The sequence below is a fragment of the Salvelinus fontinalis genome, chromosome 17, assembly GCF_029448725.1.
Source record: "Salvelinus fontinalis isolate EN_2023a chromosome 17, ASM2944872v1, whole genome shotgun sequence".
Lineage (NCBI taxonomy): Eukaryota > Metazoa > Chordata > Actinopteri > Salmoniformes > Salmonidae > Salvelinus > Salvelinus fontinalis.
In genome coordinates, this window is record NC_074681.1 from 14,410,695 (window position 1) to 14,435,393 (window position 24,699).

Sequence of the window (24,699 nt, forward strand, 5' to 3'; positions counted from 1 at the left end):
AAAAAGTATGAATAGAGGCCTTTAAAAAAAAAATTTGAAAAATGTTGACGCCAAGGAAATATAGCGCATTTTCAGTGATGCCCCTCCGGACCCCGTTGAAGACCAAATGCGCAAAATGAGTTTGACACGCCTGCTCTAAGTGGTCAACAACACTATAGAGCCCCATTTGTGTGATGACCTCTAATTCAACTGAATGGCCTATCTATTTCTGGGGTCTTCCTTTGTGTGTTTGGCCCTCTCTCTTTAAGAGATGCAAGAATTGAGACAACAGTGGGAACTACTGTTTATCTCTTTGCAGTTAACTGCAAATCTGTTCATGTCAGAGTGCTCATAGAACATGGTGCTCAAGAGTTGCATAAAATAGCTCCAATCAGTATTTTTATTTTGAGAGGATCTACTTTGTGTCGTAACGTTGTCCTCTTGTCTCTATCATTAAATATGTTTTACAGAAACATTAGCTACATTTGTATGCTAACAATAAAACCTTGACAAAATGAGTGGCAACCTCATTTATGCTACTATCTACCACTTCTGAAATATAACTCCCTCACTCAAGCAGAGTTTCAGAGCCGCATCTGAAGAGCGTCTTTGGTGCTCGTGTTCTAACATGTTCAAGGAGATGTGTCAAACTGGTAGTGAGAGGGCTTAGCAACACAAAGCCTGAATCCACCTCTGGTGATGCACTCAACACGCCTCAGCCTGGAATAAAGTGAGATCGCCATAGCAACGAAGCCTATTATTGTATACAGTGTTTTAAGTCAACCTTATTGCTTCTTAAACAAAACATTTAAAGGTAGAATCTAGTGTTCAAACGAACAACTGTTTACTTTCTTAATTGGGAAAAGTATCTCAAGTGAAGTTCAATTGTGTTTGGAATGGCTTTGATTAGCCTTGGAACAACGTTTGCATGTATGTTTTTCAACAATTGATCTCATGTTGTGCAAATGTTGCAATTTTCACTGAAGCCCTTACACTTTACTTACAGACAATAAAAATGGATTGGACAACCGCTTTCAATTTGTGTAAAATATTGTTTATGGCAGGAGTGCTCTAGAATACCTATAAATAGGTACTTGAATACAGTCATTTGCTCTCAATATTTTTTTCTGGATGATTGATTTTCTGTAATATGATTGCCTTGGGCATGAAGAGAACATTGTTGCTGCAACAGACATATGCACCTACAGTAAAGGATGCTGCCTTGTATGGCGTTGTAGGTTTTCATTATTCTGGTGTAGACCGACATAGGGGGATCCCACCTTGTTGCCTGCAGACAGGGTGTCTACACCCCCTCTGTTGGAGATGGTATCTCCATGGGGGTTGCTAGCTCAGAATTGGGGGGGGGGCTGTGAATCAAAATAAGAACGGGGTCTTTTGTCAAACGGTTGTTGTGACAGATGCTAATACTCTTTACGGTGTCCTTTGAGAGAAGTTATCTGTGTGTTTGGTTTGGTTATGGCAATAACCTACAGGCAGACATAAACAAGTCTACTGACTTTCACCCAGACTGTAATTGTTCTATTGAATGGTTTTCTAGACTTTTTCAAAATGGTGATTATTCAGTCAAATGTTCCTTCCCTATCTGATGTCATTAATAGAGGAAACATGTTGTGTCACGTCTGGTAATCTCTCACTGTTAAATTGAATTAGCAGCCGCAGCATCAGTTTGCCTCAAGGTGAGAGGATCGAAAAAAGCTCCAACATACTGAATGAGGTAGTGTCAAATCAAATCAAATGTGTCCCATGCTTCGTAAACCACAGTTTTAGACTAACAGTGAAATGAATAGCTTACTTACGGGCCCTTTTCAAAGAATGCCGTTAAAGATACAAAAAATATCAAATAAACATGGAAATAATGACACGAGGAATAAATACAGTGAATAACAAATAATAAGGAGTAAAAATAGCATGGCTATATACAGTACAGGGAGTACCAGTACTAGGCTTGGACTATATACCGTATACCAGTGTTAGGTTCTAAATGAACCTAGTGAAACGTACGGACAATTTAGCAAAGCTTAAACCAAGTTTAATTCACTTATATCACTTATACAGCTGCATAAGACAAAGCCATGGTTCCACCAGTGGTAGTATATATACTAGGGATGCACGATATAGCGGTGAACATATCGGAATGGGCCGATATTAGCTAAAAATGCCAACATCGGTATCGGCTTGATGTCTAGTTTAACGCCAATGTTAAAAGCGAAATCCATTAAAGCCAAGATAATGGAATTCATTGCCCTTGACCGTTTTCTGTCATGGGTGATGTTGGCTTTCGCCGACTGGTCGAGCACCGGTACACACTACCAAGCGCGCTATTTGGTTACACAGTAATAGCGTCACTGCTATTAGTTTCACAACATACATACTATGGAACGCTGTTTGGGTCTTTGCGTTTCAAAAAAGATAAAGTAACACTGTCAAAGCTCTACAAAAAGTCTGAATATAAGCAAACACCAACCACAAACGATGTGTTCACACGCTTTGGTAGTAAAGCATCATTTGTTTGCCGCAACTTCTGTGGTAGCTAGCTTAAGCTTGGTACCTAGCTAGCACCAATACAACCAGCTTGAAAACAATGACCAGTAGAAACTGCAGTCATTTTCATTTTTCTTAGCAATGTTTTAGGAATCCTTGTGAATAAGTATTAGCTAGGTTGCTACTTGTTGTTCGCTAATTGAAATTGAACTTCAGTTCATGAAAATAAATAGCTAGCCAGCTACTTAACCCAGTTGCCCTAAGCTAACGTTATAAGCAGCCAGCTAGCTTCATCTGGCTAGTGAGGCTCCACCGGGCTGAGTTATGTGTTGTGAAGCTAGCCACAATAAGGATTAGGCGCAATAGTGGAATTTGCGGCTTGCCTTCAAAATAAAAGTATGTCATTGACAGTGATGCAAATGAATACAAATAGTATAATTATGCCGTACTTTTCTTTTGAAGGCTAGCCGCAAAGTCCACTATTGTGGCTAATCCTTCTTGTGGCTAGCTTCACATAGATGGGTCCACCCGCCATTAATCAAATAAGAACTGTTTTATAAATTAGGGTTATTTTAGATGATGACACCTAGTTATATAGTTAGCATAGCGAGTATTGAAAGACATAGGTTTTGATTATGTTTTGCTGGTAATGCGAACATACGTGAATGCCAACAAAGTAACTTTTTGGTGTGGTGTGTGTGTGCGTAAGTTAAGAACAAATTCTAATTTACAATGACGGCCTGGACGACGCTGGGCCAATTGTGCGCCGCACTATGGGACTCCCAATCACGGCCGGATGTGATACAGCCTGGATTCGAACCAGAGACTGTAGTGACGCCTCTTGCACTGAGATGCAGTGCCTTAGATCGCTGCAGTACCTTAGACCGCTGTGTGTTAACTATTTAACTGTAATAGAATGCTTAAAAGGCTGCTAAAATGTTAAATATTGGTTATCGATGTTGTTTTTTGGCAAGGAAAATATAGGATATCGGTATCGGCCAAAAATGTCATATCGGTGCATCACTAATATATACCCCAATTTGGATGACGTCCAACTTCTCTCTAAACATTACATCTTTATTGCTAGGCAGGAAATTAGGTGATGTGTGCCATAAACTGTTCCTTCTCCCTTAATCTGACCTGACCTCGAGCCCCTTCCTCACTAAACCACATCTCTCCACCATTGTCTGTGCCTGCCACATGTGATTGCTAGGGCTGGGTGATATGGCCAAAATATCATATCATATGGTATTTTTCAAAATTTGGATGGTATTCGATGGTGTGTTATGTTTTTCATTAATAAAAGTTCTACATTTGCTTTATGAGTAGTCGGTGACCCTAGGGTGGCAACACATATATTCTAAATTATTTCAAAGGGTCTTTCTCCATTCGGATTGTTTAATACTGTTCAATTCTACTTCAACCGAAAATAATTTCCTGCATTTCCATGAAGTTTTGCATTTCCTGCACTCATTTGAGTGTCTTTCCACACTGCCACGATGTGGGCAAAAATACTAGGCTTTATTTTTTACCAAATGTTGCAATTGCGATTTAGATCAAAACACTTGGGTGAACTTTTGGAATCATGCAAATATAATGTTTATTATCATTATTTAGTTAGAATATAAATAATAGTGGGCACTTTGAATACAGTGCTTGACATGACAACAAATGAAAATGCCATGGATGAGTTATTGTGACAGGGTAGTAACCAAAGTGATGTTCCGTGTTTCCTAGGGGACTCTATAATCTTTGGTTACATTACATCTTTATTCATATAGCCAACATATTCATGCTTTGCCTATTCCTCTTTGATGTAGAAGATACTGTTGCACAAACAACATGCTGATTTAGACCTCCACCTGCACTGGTACCAGGCGGTATTAGCTGGCTACATTTGCGATTAGCATTAGTGGCTATCACGATTTAGCCTAACTTGCCAAGAAAATACAAACTAACGTTAGCTGTTTGCAGATGTAAGACACACAAACTGATATTGAAATTATAGAACGCTTGTGGATTTATATTAAGATTAAATTGGAAACAACATTGTTGCATGTGCTGCATTGACCATGCAGACTGAACGAAATTATCTCGTGGTCAAGCAACAACACATGCCCTCCTTGAGTGACGGGGGGTGGGACTAGGTCTTTGTGGAGTTTGAGAGAGAGCAGAGAGGGATGACTCAAGTAGAGGAGTAAACTATAAAAATGGACGTTACACACAGCGTATCACATTTAACAAACCAAAAACTTTTAAATACCGTTTTATAAGGTAGAGTAAAAAACCCAAACCAGTCCATGCATCAATACCGGTATATAGTAAAATAAGGTATACCGCCTAGCCCTAGTGATTGCCCTTCCTTTACTCAATACATTCCCCCTACAGATAACCATTAACTTCTGGTGTACACACTAGACTATGGCATTCAATAGGATACCTGATAATGAACAATATTTCAAGTTTAGAACTCATCACCAGGGTCATTCGAATACCAGCGATATGAATTACAATACAGCGAGTCTTTTTGGGTATGACGCTACAAGCTTGGCACACCAGTATTTGGGGAATTTCTCCCCTTCTCTGCAGATCCTCTCAAGATCAGTCAGGTTAAATGGGTAGCGTAGCTGCACAGCTTTTTGCAGGTCTCTCCAGAGATAATGTTCAAGTCCGGACTCTGGCTGTGCCACTCAAGGACATTCAGAGACTTGTCCCGAAGCCACTCCTGCATTGTCTTGGCTGTGTGCTTAGTGTCATTGCCCTGCTGGAAGGTGAAACTTCGCCCCATTCTGTGGTCCTGAGCGCTCTGGAGCAGGTTTTCATCAAGGATCTCTCTGTACTTTGTTCCAATCATCTTTCCCTCGACCCTGACTAGTCTCCCAGTCCCTGCTACTGAAAAACATCCCTACAGCATGATGCTGCCACCACCATGCTTCACCATAGGGATGGTGCCAGGTTTCCTCCAGACTTGACGCTTGGCATTCAGGCCAAAGAGTTCAATCTTGGTTTCATCAGACCAGAGAATCTTGTTTCTCATGGTCTGAGTCCTCTAGGTGCCTTTTGGCAAACTCCAAGTGGGCTGCCAACTCTGGGACCTTATATAGACAGGTGTGTGCCTTTCCAAATATTTTCCAATCAATTGAATTTACCACAGGTGGACTCCAATCAAGTTGCAGAAACATCTCAAGGATGATCAATGTAAACAGGATGCATCTGAGCTCAATTTTGAGTCTCATAGCAAAGGGTCTGATTACTTATGTAAATAAGGTATTTCTGTTTTTATTTAGCAAAAAATAAATCTACCTGTTTTTGCTTTGTCATTATGGGTATTGTGTGTAGATTGATGAGGAAAAATAACAATTTAAACAATTTTAGAATAAGGCTGTAAGGTAACAAAATGTTGAAAAAGTCAATGGGTCTGAATACTTTCCGAATGCACTGTAAGTGGCTAGATGTCAAGATCAAGCTTCTAGATTACAGCAGAGACGTTAAATCCCCTTTGGGATTAAGATCACTGTTGCTTAAATTGTTTTGTGCATAAAAAAGTGTATGTATATGTGAGTGTGTGGATAGAGTCCAGTGCGTGTGCATAGTCAGTGCAAGAGTTTTGGGTCAATACAAAAAGAGGGTCAATACAGGTAGTCCGGGTAGCCATTTGATTAGCTATTTAGCAGCCTTGTTTAGCAGTCTTATGGCTTAAGGGTTGAAACTGTTCAGGGTCTTGTTGGTTCCAGACTTTGTGCGCTGGTACCGCTTGTCTTCCTCTGATATCACCTGGTATAGAGGTCCTGGATGTACTGGGCCTTACTCACCACCCTCTGTAGCGCCTTGCGGTCGGGTGTCTTGCAGTTGCCGTACCAAGCGGTGATGCAGTCAGTCAAGATGTTCTCAATGGTGCAGCTGAATAACTTTTTGAGGATCTGAGGGCCCATGCCAAACCTTTTCAGCCTCTTGAGGGGGAGGAGGCACTGTGTGGGTGTGTGTCGACCATGTTAAATTCTTTCGTGATGTGGACACAGAAGAACTTGAATCTCTCAATGAGCTCCACTACAGCCCCATCTCCTGTAGTCCACGATCAGCTCCTTTGTCTTGCTGACCTTGAGGGAGAGGTTGTTGTCCTGGCACCACACTGCCAGGTATCTGACCTCCCTATAGGCTGCCTCATCATCATCTATGATCAGTCCTACCATCATTGTGTCGTCAGCAAACTTGATGATGGTGTTGGAGTTGTGCGTGGCCACATAGTCCTGGGTGAACAAGGGAGTACAGGAGGAAACTAAGCACACAACCCTGAGGGGCCCGTGTGTTGATGGTCAGCGTGGCGGATGTGTTGTTGCCTACCCTCACCGCCTAGGGTCGTCCCATCAGGAAGCACAGAATCCAGTTGCAGAGGGAGGTGTTCAGTCCCAGGGTCCTGAGCCTGGAAGGGACTTCACAGCATTCTTAAAGAAGTATTCCTTTTGTCCAAGTGGGTGAGGGCATTGTGGAGTGCAATAGAGATTGATTCATCTGTGGATCTGTTGGAGTGGAATGGAAATTGGAGTGGGTCCAGGGTGTCTGGGATGATGGTGTTGATGTGCGCTATGACCAGCCTTTCAAAGCATTTATTGGCTATAGATGTGAGTGCTACAGGGCGGTAGCCATTTAGGGAGCTTACCTTGGCGTTCTTGTGGACTATTGTGATCGCGTACACATATTTTGCAGAGGTTATCGTAGGTGCAGCGAAATGCTTATGTTTCTAGCTCTAACAGTTCAGTAATACTGAGCAATACAAAACAATACACACAAGTCCCAAAAATAGAATATATGTACAGTTGAAGTCGGAAGTTTACATACATCTTAGCCAAATACATTTAAACTCCGTTTTTCACAATTCCTGACATTTAATCCAAGTACAAATTCCCTGTCTTAGGTCAGTTAGGATCACCACTTTATTTTAAGAGTGTGTAATGTCAGAATAATAGTAGAGAGAATGATTTATTTCAGCTTTTATTTCTTTCATCACATTCCCAGTGGGTCAGAAGTTTACATACACTCAATTAGTATTTGGTAGCGTTGCCTTTAAATTGTTTAACTTGGGTCAAACGTTTCGGGTAGCCTTCCACAAGCTTCCCACAATAAGTTGGGTGAATTTTGTCCCATTCCACCTGACAGAGCTGGTGTAACTGAGTCAGGTTTGTAGGCTTCCTTGCTCGCACACGCCTTTTCAGTTCTGTCCACAGATTTTCTATAGGATTGAGGTCAGGGCTTTGTGATGGCCACTCCAATACCTTGAATTTGTTGTCCTTAAGCCAATTCGCCACAACTTTGGAAGTTTGCTTGGGGTCATTGTCCATTTGGAAGACCTATCTGCGACCAAGCTTTAACTTCCTGACTATTGTCTTGAGATGTTGCTTCAATATATCCACATAACTTTCCTACCTCATGATGCCATCTATTTTGTGAAGTGCACCAGACCCTCCTGCAGCAAAGCACCCCCACAACATGATGCTGCCACCCTCGTGCTTCACGGTTGGGATGGTGTTTTTCGGCTTGCAAGCCTCCCCCTTTTTCCTCCAAACATAACGATGGTCATTATGGCCAAACAATTCTATTTTTGTTTCATCAGACCAGAGGAAATTTCTTCAAAAAGTACGATCTTTGTACCCATGTGCAGTTGCAAACTGTAGTCTGGCTTTTGTTATGGCGGTTTTGAAGCAGTGGCTTCTGCCTTGCTGAGCGGCCTTTCAGGTTATGTCGAAATAGGACTCGTTTTACTGTGGCTATAGATACTTTTGTACCTGTTTCCTCCAGCATCTTCACAAGGTCCTTTGCTGTTGTTCTGGGATTGATTTGCACTTTTCGCACCAAAGTATGTTCATCTCTAGGAGACAGAACACATCTCTTTCCTGAGCGGTATGACGGCTGCGTGGTCCCATGGTGTTTATACTTGCGTATTATTGTTTATACAGATGAACGTGGTACCTTCAGGCGTTTGGAAATTGCTCCCAAGGATGAACCAGACTTGTGGAGGTCTACATTTTTTTTTTCTGAGGTCTTGGCTGATTTCTTTTGATTTTTCCATGATGTTAAGCAAAGAGGCACTGAGTTTGAAGGTAAGCCTTGAAATACATCCACAGGTACACCTCCAATTGACAATAATTATGTCAATTAGCCTATCATAAGTTTCTAAAGCCATGACATAATTTTCTGGAATTTTCCAAGCTGTTTAAAGGCACCGTCAACTTAGTGTACGTAAACTTCTGATCCACTGGAATTGTGATACAGTGAATTATAAGTGAAATAATCTGTCTGTAAACAATTGTTGGAAAAATTACGTGTGTCATGCACAAAGTAGATGTCCTAACAGACTTGCCAAAACTATAGTTTTTTAACAAGAAATTTGTGGAGTGGTTGAAAAACGTGTTTTAATGACTCCAACCTAAGTGTATGTAAACATTCAACTTCAACTGTACATAGGGCAGAAATCTCTTAGGTGCAGAGATTGTAGCCGGCTAGTAACAGTGACTAAGTTCAGGGTAGGGTACTGGGCAGAGGCCAGCTAGTGGTGACTATTTAACTTACTGATGGCCTGGAGACGGAAGCTGTTTTTCAGTCTCTCAGTCCCAGCTTTGATGTACCTGTACTGTCCCCTCCTTCTAAATGGTAGATGGGTGAACAGGTCATGGCTCGGGTGGCGGAGGTCCTTCCTGTAACACCAGGTGATCTTCTTGCTCTTCCTGTGACACCGGGTGCTGTACAGTAGATGTCCAGGGGTGCAGGCATTGTGCCCCTGGTGATACGTAGGGCTGACCACACCAACCTCTGGATACCCCTGCGGTTGCAGACAGTGCGGCGATACAGCCGGACAGGATGCTCTCAATGGTGCATCTGGAGAAATTTGTGAGGGTCTTCGGGACCAAGCCAACATTTCTTCAGCCTCCTGAGGTAAAGTGGTGCTGTTGCTCTGAATCCTCGTTGTGTGTTCCGTCTGGCTCCGCGGCCTTGTGAATCTTAACCTCTAGAAAGGTCTTACTCACATCGGTTATGGAAAGCAAGATCACACAGTCATCCGTAACAGCTGGTGCTCTCATGCATGGTTCAGTTTCGCTTTACTCGAGGCGAGGCATTTATTTTGTCTGCTAGGCTCGCATCACTGGGCAGCTCGTGGCTGGGTTTCCCTTTGTAGTCTATGATAGTTTGCAAGCCCTGCTACATCCTTCGAGTGTCAGTGCCGGTGTAGTAGGTTTCGATCTTAGTCCTGTATTGAACCTTTGCCTATTTGATGGACCGTCATAGGTCGTAGCTAGATTTCTTATAAGTGTCTGAATTAGGGTCCTGCTCCTTGAAAGCAGCAGCTCCAGCCTTTAGCTCAGTGCGGATGTTGCCTGTAGTCCATGGCTTCTGGTTGTGGTATGTACGTACGGTCATTGTGGGGACAACGTTGTTGATGCACTTAGTAATGAAGCTGGTGACTGATGTGGTAAACTCCTCAATGTTATCAGATGAATCCTGGAATATATTCCAATCTGTGCTAATGAAAAAGTCCTGTAGCTTAGCATCCGCTTCATCAGACCACTTCTGTGTTGAGCGTGTCACTGGTACTTCCTGTTTGAGTTTTTGCTCATAAGCAGGAAGCAGGAGGATAGAGTTATGGTCTGATTTGCCAAAGGGATGGTAAGGGAGGGCTTGTATGCATTTCTGTGTGTGGTATAATGGGGATCTAGAGTTTTGTCATCTGTAGTTGCACAGGTGACATAATGGTAAAAATGAGGTAGATGTGCAATGTGTGTGAATGTGTGTGAATGTTTGCATAGTCAGAGATGACTTGAAACCATGATTGCACTCCCTCCCTTTAAGCTATGAGACAGACCGTGGCAAGGAATCAACGTACTGCTTTAACCTTTCCCGACCTCAGCTTAATGGTGTTTATTCTCTTGTTTTTTTTTCTCTTCCAGACTCTTTCGTCAATAGCCAGGAGTGGACATTGAGTCGATCAGTGCCAGAGCTCAAAGTGGTGAGTAGTATTCATGATTATTCATCATAACTTTAGGCCATATTATTCTTCTGGCATTGGCACTGCAAGAGGATTGATTTAAATGTCAATGCCAGGCCATGCTCTATGCATTTCAAAAACATTTCCTCTCATTCTGCATGACAGAGAGAGAGAGAGTAGAGTGCAAAAATTGGCTGGAATATTCCCTGGCACCAAGCGAGAGTGTGGGTGATTTTTAATGAGATAAGTTGGCATGGTGACACGTAGCACGGAGTGGCTTGCAGCAGGACAGATAGATGAGTGACAGTTTTGGGCTAGACGTGTGACAGGTCCTGGGTCTGATCCACCCGCTGGCACAACTGCTTGCACGCACGCACGCACGCACACACACACGTCCTCACAGGAAGAAGGGAGTGCTTCACGCACATCATCAATAGGGATATTACCACAAAGACACATTCCATTCCAACATTCTGTTGTTAAATACTGAAGTATTCATAGTATTTTGGTCTTTTATGAAAAGCATATTGGTGTAATCCTATTGGGAATCCAACAGAAAATGATGTTCTCTCAGAGGGACACTTTTATGGAGAACATGCTTTCTAACCAAGGATATTTTGATAGAGCTCATTGTCTTTTATGTAGTGTTAGGTGTTAATTGGAAAACTCCTCCAGACATTTCAGGGGTTTAGTGAACTGACGCTGGATTCAGCAGGGAAGAGTCGAGGACTGTCAGAGAAGGGACGGATAGCTTCCATTTCTTCCACAGTTCTATATGACAGTATTGGACAGAAGTAGTTCATTCATATATTATGGTCCCCAAAAGCACGGGCAGATGTTAACATTCCAACAATTGGCAATTGCACTCATGAGGAGATGAGCTGATACTGTATAGTACTGTCTTCTCATTTAACCCTGCTGGACCTTGATAATGAACCGTAGACTGATCCTTAAAAAAGGCTGAATTGGGATTTACACACACTGTGGCCGCTCTGCTTTCATCTGCCTGAACTATGCTCATACAGCAGCCTTAATGATGGGCCTACAACCCAGCAGCTTACAAAGCTTTACATTTCTAACATAAACTCTGTTCCTTTTGTAGTTAGCTTCTGTTCTGAGTAGCTCCTAGCTTGTTATTATTCTGTGGTGATAGACTACTACTCCTTGTCCTCTCCAAAGCCAACTTTCTCCTTATGTAGATCGTAAGTGTAATGATGGAGAGGAGAGGTAGCATCATCTAGGCTCTTAAAGATCCTGTACACACACATCTCTCTGACAGTTCCCTATAATTAAAACCATACCTGACTTTACCACCCACTAATGATCTAAAGAAGAGGGTGGTGAAGGTGGATTGTAAGGGTTGAGTAGGGCGTGTTCTCCCCCAGACACACTGGCATTATCAGCAGCCACCCCAGCCTGGGAGCAGCCCAGCCACAGCTCACCCACTGTCAGGCTCCCCCTGGGGGCGGTCAGCAGTCAGGGCTGGAGCCTGGGCCTGGACGTTCTGAACGTTCTGAACTGTTCCCTTGCCCGTGACCACCTTTTTTTTATCCCACAAGCATCATCTGTCCATGAGAAAGTCCATAGACTGTGGGCTCTAGCGTTAGTTGGTGATTTGTCTCTGCAACATCTTACAGAACTATTGTTTTGCCACCTTGCCTTTACAAGAAGAAAGTTCATTGGCTGTGGGCTATGACATTGGTTGGCTGTGTAACCATCTCAACAACATATATATGATGTCCTTGACTAGACTGTTGTCTTGTTGTTTCTGCAGGGTATTGTGGGTAATCTGTCGAGTGGGAAGTCGGCCTTGGTCCACCGGTACCTGACAGGCACATATGTGCAGGAGGAATCTCCTGAAGGTAAGAGACAGAGCTTGCTGCTGTTTAGGAAAAAAACCTGAGGGAGGAGAGAGGTGTCACACGTTGTACAGAGCTAAAAGGTTGTGGACTCTGGGAGGGTCTTGTCAGTCAAAACATGAACACATCCCTTCTAACTCTGATGGTATCTTGCTAATCTACTCCATCTACTGGCCCTGCTGCATCATACATGTAAATGTAATTTGAGATATTTATAATAATGTAAAAAGGATTCTAAGTATTTCTGAACATTTATACGCATTTACAGTGCATTCAGAAAGTATTCAGACCCCTGGACTTTTTCCACATTTTGTTACGTTACAACCTTATTCTAAAATTGATTCAATTGTTTTTCTTCCCCTCATCAATCTACACACAATACCCCATAATGACAAAGCAAAATATGTTTTTTACGAAATCTGACAAATGTCTTACAAATAAAAAAACTTAAATAATACATTTACATAAGTATTCAGACCCTTTACTCAGTACTTTGTTGAAGCACCTTTGGCAGTGTTTACAGCCTCGAGTCTTCTTGGGTATGACGTTACAAGCTTGGCACACCTGTATTTGGGGAGTTTCCCCCATTCTTCTTGGCAGATCCTCTCAAGATCTGTCAGGATGGATGGGAAGCGTCGCTGCACAACTATTTTCAGGTCTCTCCAGAGATGTTTGATCGGGTTCAAGTCCGGGCTCTAGCTGGGCCACTCAAGGACATTCAGACACTTGTCCCAAAGCCACTCCTGCATTGTCTTGGCAGTGTGCTTATGGTCGTTGTCCAATTGGAAGGTGAACCTTCGGCCCAGTCCGAGGTCCTGATCTCTCTGGAGCAGGTTTTCATCAAGGATCTCACTGTACTTTGTTCCGTTCATCTTTCCCTCGATCCTGACTAGTCTCCCAGTCCCTGAAGCTGAAAAACATCCCCACAGCATGATGCTGCCACCACCATACTTCACCATAGAGATGGTGCCAGGTTTCCTCCAGACTTAACGCTTGGCATTCAGGCCAAAGAGTTCAATCTTGGTTTCATCAGACCAGAGAATCTTGTTTCTCATGTTCTGAGTTCTCTAGGTGCCTTTTGGCAAACTCCAAGTGGTCTGCCACATGTGCCTTTTACTGAGGAGTGGCTTCCGTCTGGTCACTCTACCATAAAGGCCTGTTTGGTGGAGTGCTGCAGTGATGGTTGTTTTTCTGGAAGGTTCTCCCATCTCCACAAAATTACTCTGGAGCTCTGTCAGAGTGACCATTGGGTTCTTGGTCACCTCCCTGACCAAGGCCTTTCTGCCCCTATTGCTCAGTTTGGCCAGGCGGCCAGATCTAGGAAGAGTCTTGGTGGTTCCAAACTTCTTCCATTTATGAATGATAGAGGCCACTGTGTTCTTGCGGACCTTCAATGCAGCAGAAATGTTTTGGTACCCTTCCCCAGATCTGTGCCTCGACACAATCCTGTCTTGGAGCTCTACGGACAATTCCTTTTGACCTCATGTCTTGGTTTTTGCTCAGGCATGTACTGTCAACTGTGGGACCTTATAAAGACAGGTGTGTGCCTTTCCAAATCATGTCCAATCAATTGAATTTACCACAGGTAGACTCAAATCAACTTGTGGAAACATCTCAAGGATGATCAATGGAAACAGGATGCACCTGAGCTCAATTTCTAGTCTCATAGCAAACGGTCTGAATACTTATGTAAATAAGGTATTTCTGCTTTTATTTTATACATTTGCTAAAGTTTCTGAAAACTTGTTTTCGCGTTGTCATTATGGGGTATTGTTTGTAGATTGATAAGAAATATAGTATTATTTAATCCATTTTGGAATACGGCTGTAACGTAACAAAGTGTGGAAAAATGTAAGGGGTCTGAATACTTTCTGAATGCACTATAAAGACATATAAAGTTATTTTAATATGTTACCAGATTATTGGCTGTTCAAAACCTTTTGAAATACCACATGGAATGCAGTGGAGGCTGGAAAGAGGAGTTATAGGAGGATGGGCTAATTGGAATGGCTCGAATGGAATCAATGGAACAGAGTCAAACATGTTGTTTCCATGTGTTAGATGTGTTTGGTACCATTCCATTGTTTCCATTCCAGCCATCACAATGAGCCCATCCTCCTGTAGTTCTTCCCACCAGCCTCCTCTGCCTGAATGATAAGTTAGCAGTGTGTATTTGGGTTTAAGTTATTCTAGCTGGAGATAGATACTTGATAGTGACCGTAGGCTGTATACAAATTCAATTCATAATTAGCAGTTAGGTTGAGTGTGTTCCACATAGTATATAAAGAGAAACCTGCATTATCTTCGCTTATCATCATTAACAGCTAGTCTTTGAAGCCAGGTGTGGTTTCTGTTGTTGTTATTGTTTTGTATCAGTCGACGCAGTGTCAGATTTATCTCAAGCCAAAGGATGTGCTCTGAGATAATTGGCTTTTTATCCATTTTATCCATTTATCCAGACAATGACAGCTAGAGCAAAGCATCTCCCATGCAAGAAAGAGGGCTGCTGTGTTAGAATGCTAATTTCCAACACATCAAGGTAAAACTAAAACCTGGGCTTAAAGCACCAAATCCTACTAAAACCCTTCATTTCAGAGTGAAAGGGGATTGCAGTTGCTGCCATGAACATAAACAGTTTCTGCTTTGGGAGCTCTGAAGTGCTGATGCACTGAACGAGAGGGCATAGCTCAGTGAGAAGGTATATTTATTTCTACAGGGGTCTGTTCCAAAGCCTTCCACTGTGACTTCACAGAATCACAACCGGACAATTCTCAATTTTGATTATCAGGTGGAATCCTTAATGAGTTCGGCCCTGCTGAGCTCAGAAGCGAAGGCTCTCCGAAACCCACAAAGATGTTGTCATAGCTGGGGTTAAATGACAATCTTTGAGGGGGTTTGGAGGGTTTGTAGTGTCTGGTTTTGTATAATTATAGGGAGGAGGGACAAGAGATATGAAGCACATAATGAGTTCCTGGCATAATGATGCTGCTTCACCAAGGGAAAGAAACAATCCTTACTGCTTAATTAGGCCTAGAGAAATCAATGACAAAAATGCTGGAAAGCTAAAAGCTGAGTGATGATTTTGGTTAATTAAGGAAACATGTTGTTTCTTCTTATTGCATTTTATACAGATCACTGCATTGTTTCTGTGATACAGCATACCTCTTCATCTCCCATCATTAACAGGTGGCAAAGGGTCTCCTTTTAGTCTCATTCCTAGAATGTTGTTTAGCCCAGATAGAAACTATAGCTACTCTGTAGACTGAAAGAGGCTACCTCGCTTCTAAGGAGAGTAGTGTTTTGTGTTTGGTCCATACCATTCAGCTCTACTCTTAATTTTTTGTTCTACGATGTTGCTAGTTGCTGTGATATCTGTTAAAATATAGTATCAGGGATGGGGAGGGAGGGATGTGTTGCCATGGCAACAGCGGAACAGGCTCTGTTGGAATTGTGGCTCTGTGTCAAGTTCTCTGAGCCTCCGCATTCCATTCTAGAGCTGAATATGTTTACTGCCTGTTAACCAAGCCAAAAATACAGCTCCCATCTCAAAACCTGTGTTTTTGTGTGCGTGTGTGTGTGTGTGTGTGTGTGTGTGTGTGTGTGTGTGTGTGTGTGTGTGTGTGTGTGTGTGTGTGTGTGTGTGTGTGTGTGTGTGTGTGTGTGTGTGTGTGTGTGTGTGTGTGTGTTAGACTCATCTGTATGTATAAGCTGGACAACAGGTTGATAGAAAGACTATAACCACTCTATTCATTAGCCACATCCAGCCAAAATCATTATACATTATTGCTTGCCTACCCTAATACAGATTGAGTGTCTCTCGTTATCGCTCTACAATTAGGTTAGCTTAATTCTTTCGGCACTGAGATTCAACAGACGTTCCACAGTACAGATGGATTCTCCTCTGACCTCAGGATATGTTTTTGTCTATGCTTGGCTGTGAACAGAGACACAGCCAGGATGATAGTGATGTTATGTAGTCTAAATGTAGGCCTATACTTGAATGCACATCCATTTCATACCATGACAACAGCAGATGTTATTTGGCATAACACTCTCATTTTACCATTTTCAAGGGCTTCTTATCATTTCATGTGCAACCAACCTATTCCATTTACCTCCTCTCGAATTATTACAACTTTTCCTCTGAAGTCTGGCCCTTTGGTCCAGAGACCATCATTTTTTCACAAGATATGACTATACTGGGTATTACTATGGGTATCACTTTTCTGACATTTCTTCTAAATGTAGATTTCCTGACATATAGAGACTCAGATATTAATGCTCAGTCCAAGCAGCGCTCCAATCTCAGAGCTCTGTTACTTCAGTGCAGAGAAGGCCTTATGGGCAGGCCTCTGTGGGCCTGGCCCGCGCTACCTTACCTCGTTGCCTGTTCAAATAAAATGTTTAAATACTGATAATTTATTTGACCGAGACGCGCACTGACAGAAAGATGCATCAATCTCCGATGAAGAATCAGAAGGAGTGAAACAGCGCCCCTTTGTCTCATGTCATACTCTTTTTGGCCAAACAGCATCAGATACATGGGCTACATCTTATTTTGATTTATTGTTTCTTTTGTTCCACCTTATGCTATTTTAGTATTACATTGTTATTGATTACTGCATTATTGGGTTTAGAGCAGTGTTCCCCAACTGGCGGCCTGTGTGGAATTTTCATTGTTGGACATAAGACTGTATAAATCACCATGATATCAGCTCCTTAATTTAAGAAATCTGTTCCCAAGTATTTCCACGTGTAATGGAGAGACACGACGTGAAAAATGTAAGCAAGGTTTGAAATGATTGTTGTGGCCCATCTTTTTGGGCTTCTTGCGGTTAATTTGCAGTCTTCAAATGATTTTTTATTACATTCGGGCCCCCTGGCCATCCGCTAAAGAAAAAATCAGCCCGTGGCTGAATCTAGTTGATGATCCCTGGTTTAGAGATTGCAAGAAAGGCATTTCACTATACTTGTGCACATGACATTAAAACTTGAAACTTAATATAGTAAGATGCTTTCTCGGGTGACAGTTTCAGCCACTTGCAAATTGAAGGAAAGTTGTGAGTGCACTTTTTGGATACTGAAATTATTATGGATGAACGTGTGAAGGTAACCTACTTTTTATTATTTACTTTTTTAGACTTTATTATTTTTTTGCCACTTTTTCTCCCCAATTTAGTGATATCCAATTACAGTCTTGTCCTATTGCTGCAACACCCGTACGGACTCGGGAGAGGCGAAGGTCGAGAGACTTGCGTCCTCCGAAACATGACCCTGCCAAACAGCACTGCTCGCATAACCCGGAAGCCAGCCGCAACAATGTGTCGGAGGAAACACCGTACAACTGGCGACTGAAGTCAGCGTGCATGCGCCCGGCCTGCCACAAGCAGTTGCTAGAGCGCGATTGGACAAGGACATCCCGGCCGGCCAAACCCTTCCCTAACCCGGACGACGCTGGGCCATTTGTGTGCCGCCTCATGGGTCTACCGGTGGCGGCCGGCTGCGACACAGCCGGGGATCGAACCTGGGTCTGTAGTTATGCCTCTCAAACTGCGATGCAGTGCCTTAAACCGCTGCACCATTCGGGAGGCCCGGTAACCTACTTTTTGAAATAATTTGTGTTTACAATCGGATAAAAGCATAATGACTGGTTGTGTTCATGCCACGTTAAAAGGTAATACATCTTTCTAGTTAAATTATATATCTTTAATATAAAACCCATTAAAGGAGGTCCCCTGAAAAAATGTTGCCCCCCTATGGAAATCAAAGGTCCGTCCCACTGATTCGTTCTGGCGCCGGCATTGCTTCAGCAGAGGAAAGCTGGCTTAGCTTCTGTGAGTCTCTCTCTCTCTCTCTGACTATTACACAACCAAACTGATGTCTGGGAGAATCCCCCTTCGCCAAGTGGGCTAAAGTGGACTTAATAGGGAGCAAGTGTGTCTCAAGTGGATCTGTATTGCATGTTTGCTCTAGCTAGAACACTGCCTACCTAGTCCTTGAAGACTGCAGGCAGAGCCAGTCACTATGACCTCACTTGCTCTTTTGCAGAGGTGGGATCTTATCATTTGGAAAGTTCAAATTCAGTTCTAAAACTGTCATGAACTTCATTCTCTCCATCTTATTACATACGTCTGTAACAGATAACACAGCTTATTATGAAATAGCTGGTGTTGCCGCGACGATAGATATTTCATACCGGTTTTATGTCTGTACTTTGTCACTCTCAGCATATTTCTTTTTGATATACAGTGGCAAGAAAAAGTATGTGAACCCTTTGGAATTACCTGGACTTCTGTATAAATTGGTCATAAAATTTGATCTGATCTTCATCTAAGTCACAACAATAGACAAACACATTCTGCTTAAACTAATAACACACAAACAATTATACATTTTCATGTCTTTATTGAACACATCATGTCACGTTCCTGACCTTGTTTTCCTTTTGTATAGCTTTGTTTTGTTGGTCAGGACGTGAGCTGGGTGGGCATTTTCTGTGTTTGTTCCTTGTTAAGTGTCAGGGTTAATTGACCTTGTATGGCTCTCAATCAGAGGCAGGTGTTTTCGTTTTCCTCTGATTGAGAGACATACATAGGGAGGTTGTTTCACATTGTTTGGTGTGGGTGGTTGTCTCCTGTGTCCGTATTATGTTACCACATGGGACTGTATCGTTGGTTTGTAGTCGTGTACCTGTTTGTGCGTTCTTCGTTATATGTAAGTTCACATGTTTTAGGTCAGTCTACGTTCGTTGTTTTGTTAATTATCAAGTGTTCTTCGTGTGTTTAGTTTCGTCTTGTAAATAAAATTCATTATGTCATCATACCTCGCTGCAAATTGGTCTTCCGATCCCTCTCTCCATCTCCTCGTCTGAGGAGGAGGAACTAGACAATCGTTACACACCATGTAAACATTCACAGTACAGGGTGGGCAAAGTATGTGAACCCTTGGATTTATTAGTAACTGGTTGACCCTCCTTTGGCAGCAATAACCTCAACCAAACGATTTCTGTAGTAAGGAGGAATATTGGACCTTTCCTCTTTACAAAACTGTTTCAGCTCTGCGAAATTGTTGGGATGTCTGGTGTGAACCGCTCTCTTGAGTTCATGCCACAGCATCTCAATCGGGTTGAGGTCAGGACTCTGACTGGACCACTCCAGAAGGCGTATTTTCTTCTGTTGAAGCCATTCTGTTGTTGATTTACTTCTGTGTTTTGGGTCGTTGTCCTGTTGCATCACCCAGCTTCTGTTAAGCTTCAATTGGCGGACAGATAGCCTTACATTTTCCTGCAAAATGTCTTGATGAATTTGGGAATACATTTTTCTGTCGATGATAGCAAGCTGTCCAGGCCCTGAGTCAGCAAAGCAGCTCCAAACCATGATGCTCCCTTCACCATACTTTACAGTTGAGATGAGGTTTTGACATTGGTGTTGTCGTGACGTTGTATTAGTTAATGTGACGACTGTTGCTCATCGAATGATTAAAGGTTTTTAATTGCGTGATTAACTGAATCAAGCAATTATTAACTCATTAACCTGGGGCACCATGGGAAAATTATTTTTATTGAGTTTCTATTTCCCAAAAAAACTCAAAGAATATCAGAATATCGATTTTACAACAGCCGCTAATTAATCAGTTACCTCTACAGTCTTGTTCTGAACGTAGCATAATCCGGGAATCTGCACGGACCCGGGTCTTACCAATGAGTTCGTACCACACCAATCTTAGTTGATTATTTATTTACTAGAAAGCTAAAATGATGATAAAAGATACACATACACAAAAACACATTCTAAGGCTATTGATTAGAACTTAGTATAACGGGCCAACACACTATGGCGCGTGTTACCCAAAATGGGGATTTAAAAGAGAGAGAAAAAGAGAAATATACATTTGGGTGAATTTGTCAGCTGTGCTTATTCTAACCCTAGCCTTGCCCCAAACTGCCGCTCTTATGGGTTAGAATATAATGATGTAATTACGTGTGGAAGGTCTCCGTGGATTCCCCGCGTGGACCGCTCAGGCTTCTCAATGACGCACTTCTCCGGCGCAACTCTCTAGTTGTCCTCACGATGTCAGTGTCCTTTTTGGCTTACTGGTCTGTTCCCTTGCCCTTGCTCTGGAAGGGGTCTTCTGAGGACAGACAGCTCTGTAGCTCAGAGCTCACAGCGTAGGAATGAAACAGTGTAGATACCATGATTTGATGGGGAGTGGAGGATAGGTGGTTCGGCTTGAATTCACCCGCTTAGACACAGCTACTCATCCGTAGCTTGGGTAGAAAAATATTTATTTGTCTTCAAACTTGTGTTGCGTTTTGGGTTCGTTGACTTTTTAGACCTTGGCTGCAGCTTGGATCACTTAGTCTGATATGTTAATTCTTCACTCACAGGTTTTATACCCTCGGGTCAGAAGTGGGCGTAACCACCTTTAGGGCAATTCTCTGGGCGTACCAAGTTATGGGCGAGTTCTAGATTTTACTCAAATCCAATTTTAGACAACTAACTTCACATTTCATCTTTACCAATTTGTAAGTCGCTCTGGATAAGAGCGTCTGCTAAATGACTTAAATGTAAATGTAAATGTACCAAAACATTCTCTTTGATTTGGACATTTTCCACACAACGTACAATGTATAAACATCAAACATATACTAGGAAAACTCAACGTTACAATGTTTTCGTAATAACGTAATCTATTAACCTTTAATAACAAAACAATGACATACATTTTCATATTCCATCTATCGTCATGACCACCATTGTGGCTGACGGAGACCATTGTTCCAAAGTCCCTTTATTGCATGTTTAATGTTCTGAGGCTGGTTCTCCATAGTGAGAGGGACAAAGGAATGTTGTCTGTGGCCTAAGATTTACCATGGGCGTGAGGGGTCATAAAACCCCCACATCTTCAGACCCCTAGATCTCTCCTCCTCTGTTGGGGTTGAGAGATAATCTGTAGGGTTGTGGTCTCCTGTAACCTGACCTGATCAGGACAGTCATGACAGTGTGCTGTGCCTTTTTTTCTCCACACATAGAGTTGTGTTGTTCCTTGTTCCTTCCAAACAACCCAACTTTAGTTTCATCTGTCCACAGAATATTTTTCCAGTACCGCTGTGGAACATCCTGATGCTCTTTTGCTAACTTCAGACATGCAGCAATGTTTTTTTTGGACAGCAGTGGCTTCTTCCGTGGTGTCCTCCCATGAACACCATTCTTGTTTAGTGTTTTACGTAACGTAGACTCGTCAACAGAGATGTTAGCATGTTCCAGAGATTTCTGTAAGTCTTTAGCTGACACTCTAGGATTCTTCTTAACCTCATTGAGCATTCTGCAGTGTGCTCTTGCAGTCATCTTCGCAGTACGGCTGTCACGATCGTGTGGAGGATTGATGGACCAAGATGCAGCGGAATAATGATACATCTTCTCTTTTTATTTAAAGAAGATGAACGAACACGACACACTTTAACAAACTATACAAAACAACAAACGACCGTGAAGCTAAATAACGTTGTGCACATACACATACAGGCTACAAACGTTCTACATAGACAATTACCCACATCACATGAAAGCCTATGGCTACCCTAAATATGGCTCCCAATCAGAGACAACAGAAATCAGCTGTCTCTAATTGGGAACTCATTCAGGCAACCATAGACTCTCCTAAACAACTAAACCAACATAGACAACGCTAGACACATGCACTACACACAAACCCATACAATACACCCAACACCCCCCTTTTCCATATAATCACCCAAAACTGACAAAACACAAACATTCCCCATGTCACACCCTGACCTAACTAAAATAATAAAGAAAACAAAGAATACTAAGGCCAGGGCGTGACAACGGCCACTCCTAGGGAGAGTAGCAACAGTGCTGAACTTTCTCCATTTATAGACAATTTGTCTTACCGTGGACTGATTAATATCAAGGCTTTTAGAGATGCTTTTGTAACCCTTTCCAGCTTTATGCAGGTCAAGAATTCTTAATCTTGGGTCTTCTGAGATCTCTTTTGTTCGAGGCATGGTTCACATCAGGCAATGCTTCTTGTGAACATATATATATTTTTAAATTTATTATAGGGCAGCTGTAACCAACATCTCCAATCTGGTCTCAATGATTGTATTACAGGTTAGCTGACTCCTGACTCCAATTAGCTTTTGGAGAAGTCATTAGCCTAGGGGTTCACATAGTTTTTTCAACCTACACTGTGAATGTTTAAATAATGTATTCAATATAGACAAGAAAAATACTATAATTTGTGTGTTATTAGATTAAGCAGACTGTGTTTGTCTGTTGTTGTGACATAGATTAAGATCAGATCTAATTTTATGACCAATTTACTCAGAAATCCAGATCATTCCAAAGGGTTCACATACTTTTTCTTGCCACTGTACACTACATGACCAAAAGTATGTTCAAATCTTATCAAAGCATCAGCGGATGTTAATGCAAGTGTAGCGAAATGCTTGTGCTTCTAGTTCCGACTATGCAGTAATATCTAACAAGTAATCTAACAATTTCCCAACAACTACCTTATACACACACGTGTAAAGGAATGAATAAGAATATGTACATAAAAATATACACTGCTCAAAAAAATAAAGGGAACACTTAAACAACACAATGTAACTCCAAGTCAATCACACTTCTGTGAAATCAAACTGTCCACTTAGGAAGCAACACTGATTGACAATAAATTTCACATGCTGTTGTGCAAATGGAATAGACAACAGGTGGAAATTATAGGCAATTAGCAAGACACCCCCAAAAAAGGAGTGATTCTGCAGGTGGTGACCACAGACCACTTCTCAGTTCCTATGCTTCCTGGCTGATGTTTTGGTCACTTTTGAATGCTGGCGGTGCTCTCACTCTAGTGGTAGCACGAGACGGCGTCTACAACCCACACAAGTGGCTCAGGTAGTGCAGTTCATCCAGGATGGCACATCAATGCGAGCTGTGGCAAAAAGGTTTGCTGTGTCTGTCAGCATAGTGTCCAGAGCATGGAGGCGCTACCAGGAGACAGGCCAGTACATCAGGAGACGTGGAGGAGGCCGTAGGAGGGCAACAACCCAGCAGCAGGACCGCTACCTCCGCCTTTGTGCAAGGAGGTGCACTGCCAGAGCCCTGCAAAATGACCTCCAGCAGGCCACAAATGTGCATGTGTCAGCATATGGTCTCACAAGGGGTCTGAGGATCTCATCTCGGTACCTATTGGCAGTCAGGCTACCTCTGGCGAGCACATGGAGGGCTGTGTGGCCCCACAAATAAATGCCACCCCACACCATGACTGACCCATCGCCAAACCGGTCATGCTGGAGGATGTTGCAGGCAGCAGAACGTTCTCCACGGCGTCTCCAGACTCTGTCACGTCTGTCACATGTGCTCATGTGCTCAGTGTGAACCTGCTTTCATCTGTGAAGAGCACAGGGCGCCAGTGGCGAATTTGCCAATCTTGGTGTTCTCTGGCAAATGCCAAACGTCCTGCACGGTGTTGGGCTGTAAGCACAACCCCCACCTGTGGACGTCGGGCCCTCATACCACCCTCATGGAGTCTGTTTCTGACCGTTTGAGCAGACACATGCACATTTGTGGCCTGCTGGAGGTCATTTTGCAGGGCGCTGGCAGTGCACCTCCTTGCACAAAGGCGGAGGTAGTGGTCCTGCTGCTGGGTTGTTGCCCTCCTACGGCCTCCTCCACGTCTCCTGATGTACTGGCCTGTCTCCTGGTAGCGCCTCCATGCTCTGGACACTACGCTGACAGACACAGCAAACCTTTTTGCCACAGCTCGCATTGATGTGCCATCCTGGATGAACTGCACTACCTGAGCCACTTGTGTGGGTTGTAGACTCCGTTTCATGCTACCACTAGAGTGAGAGCACCGCCAGCATTCAAAAGTGACCAAAACATCAGCCAGGAAGCATAGGAACTGAGAAGTGGTCTGTGGTCACCACCTGCAGAATCACTCCTTTTTTGGGGGTGTCTTGCTAATTGCCTATAATTTCCACCTGTTGTCTATTCCATTTGCACAACAGCATGTGAAATTTATTGTCAATCAGTGTTGCTTCCTAAGTGGACAGTTTGATTTCACAGAAGTGTGATTGACTTGGAGTTACATTGTGTTGTTTAAGTGTTCCCTTTATTTTTTTGAGCAGTGTATATGGATGAGCGATGGCCGAACGGCATAGGTAAGATGCAGTAGATGGTATAGAGTACAGTATATACAGTTGAGATGAGTAGTGTATGTAAACATTATATAAAGTGGCATAGTTTAAAGTGACTAGTGATAGATTTATTGCATCCCATTTTTAATTATTAAAGTGGCTAGAGATTGAGTCAGTATGTTGGCAGCAGCCACTCAATGTTAGTGATGGCTGTTTAA

The 24,699-nt window shown here is 42.6% G+C and overlaps 1 protein-coding gene across 3 annotated transcripts in view; it reads left to right on the forward strand.

Moving 5' to 3' along the window:
• LOC129813751 (arf-GAP with GTPase, ANK repeat and PH domain-containing protein 3-like) overlaps nucleotides 1–24,699 on the forward strand; it is a gene marked incomplete at its 3' end in the record, with an annotated part of 150,233 nt that overhangs the window by 107,034 nt on the left and 18,500 nt on the right. For all 3 annotated transcript variants that reach the window (XM_055866247.1, XM_055866245.1, XM_055866246.1), the window contains 2 exon segments: nucleotides 10,419–10,477; nucleotides 12,231–12,318. In XM_055866247.1, the coding sequence (XP_055722222.1) occupies nucleotides 10,419–10,477; nucleotides 12,231–12,318 (147 nt within the window).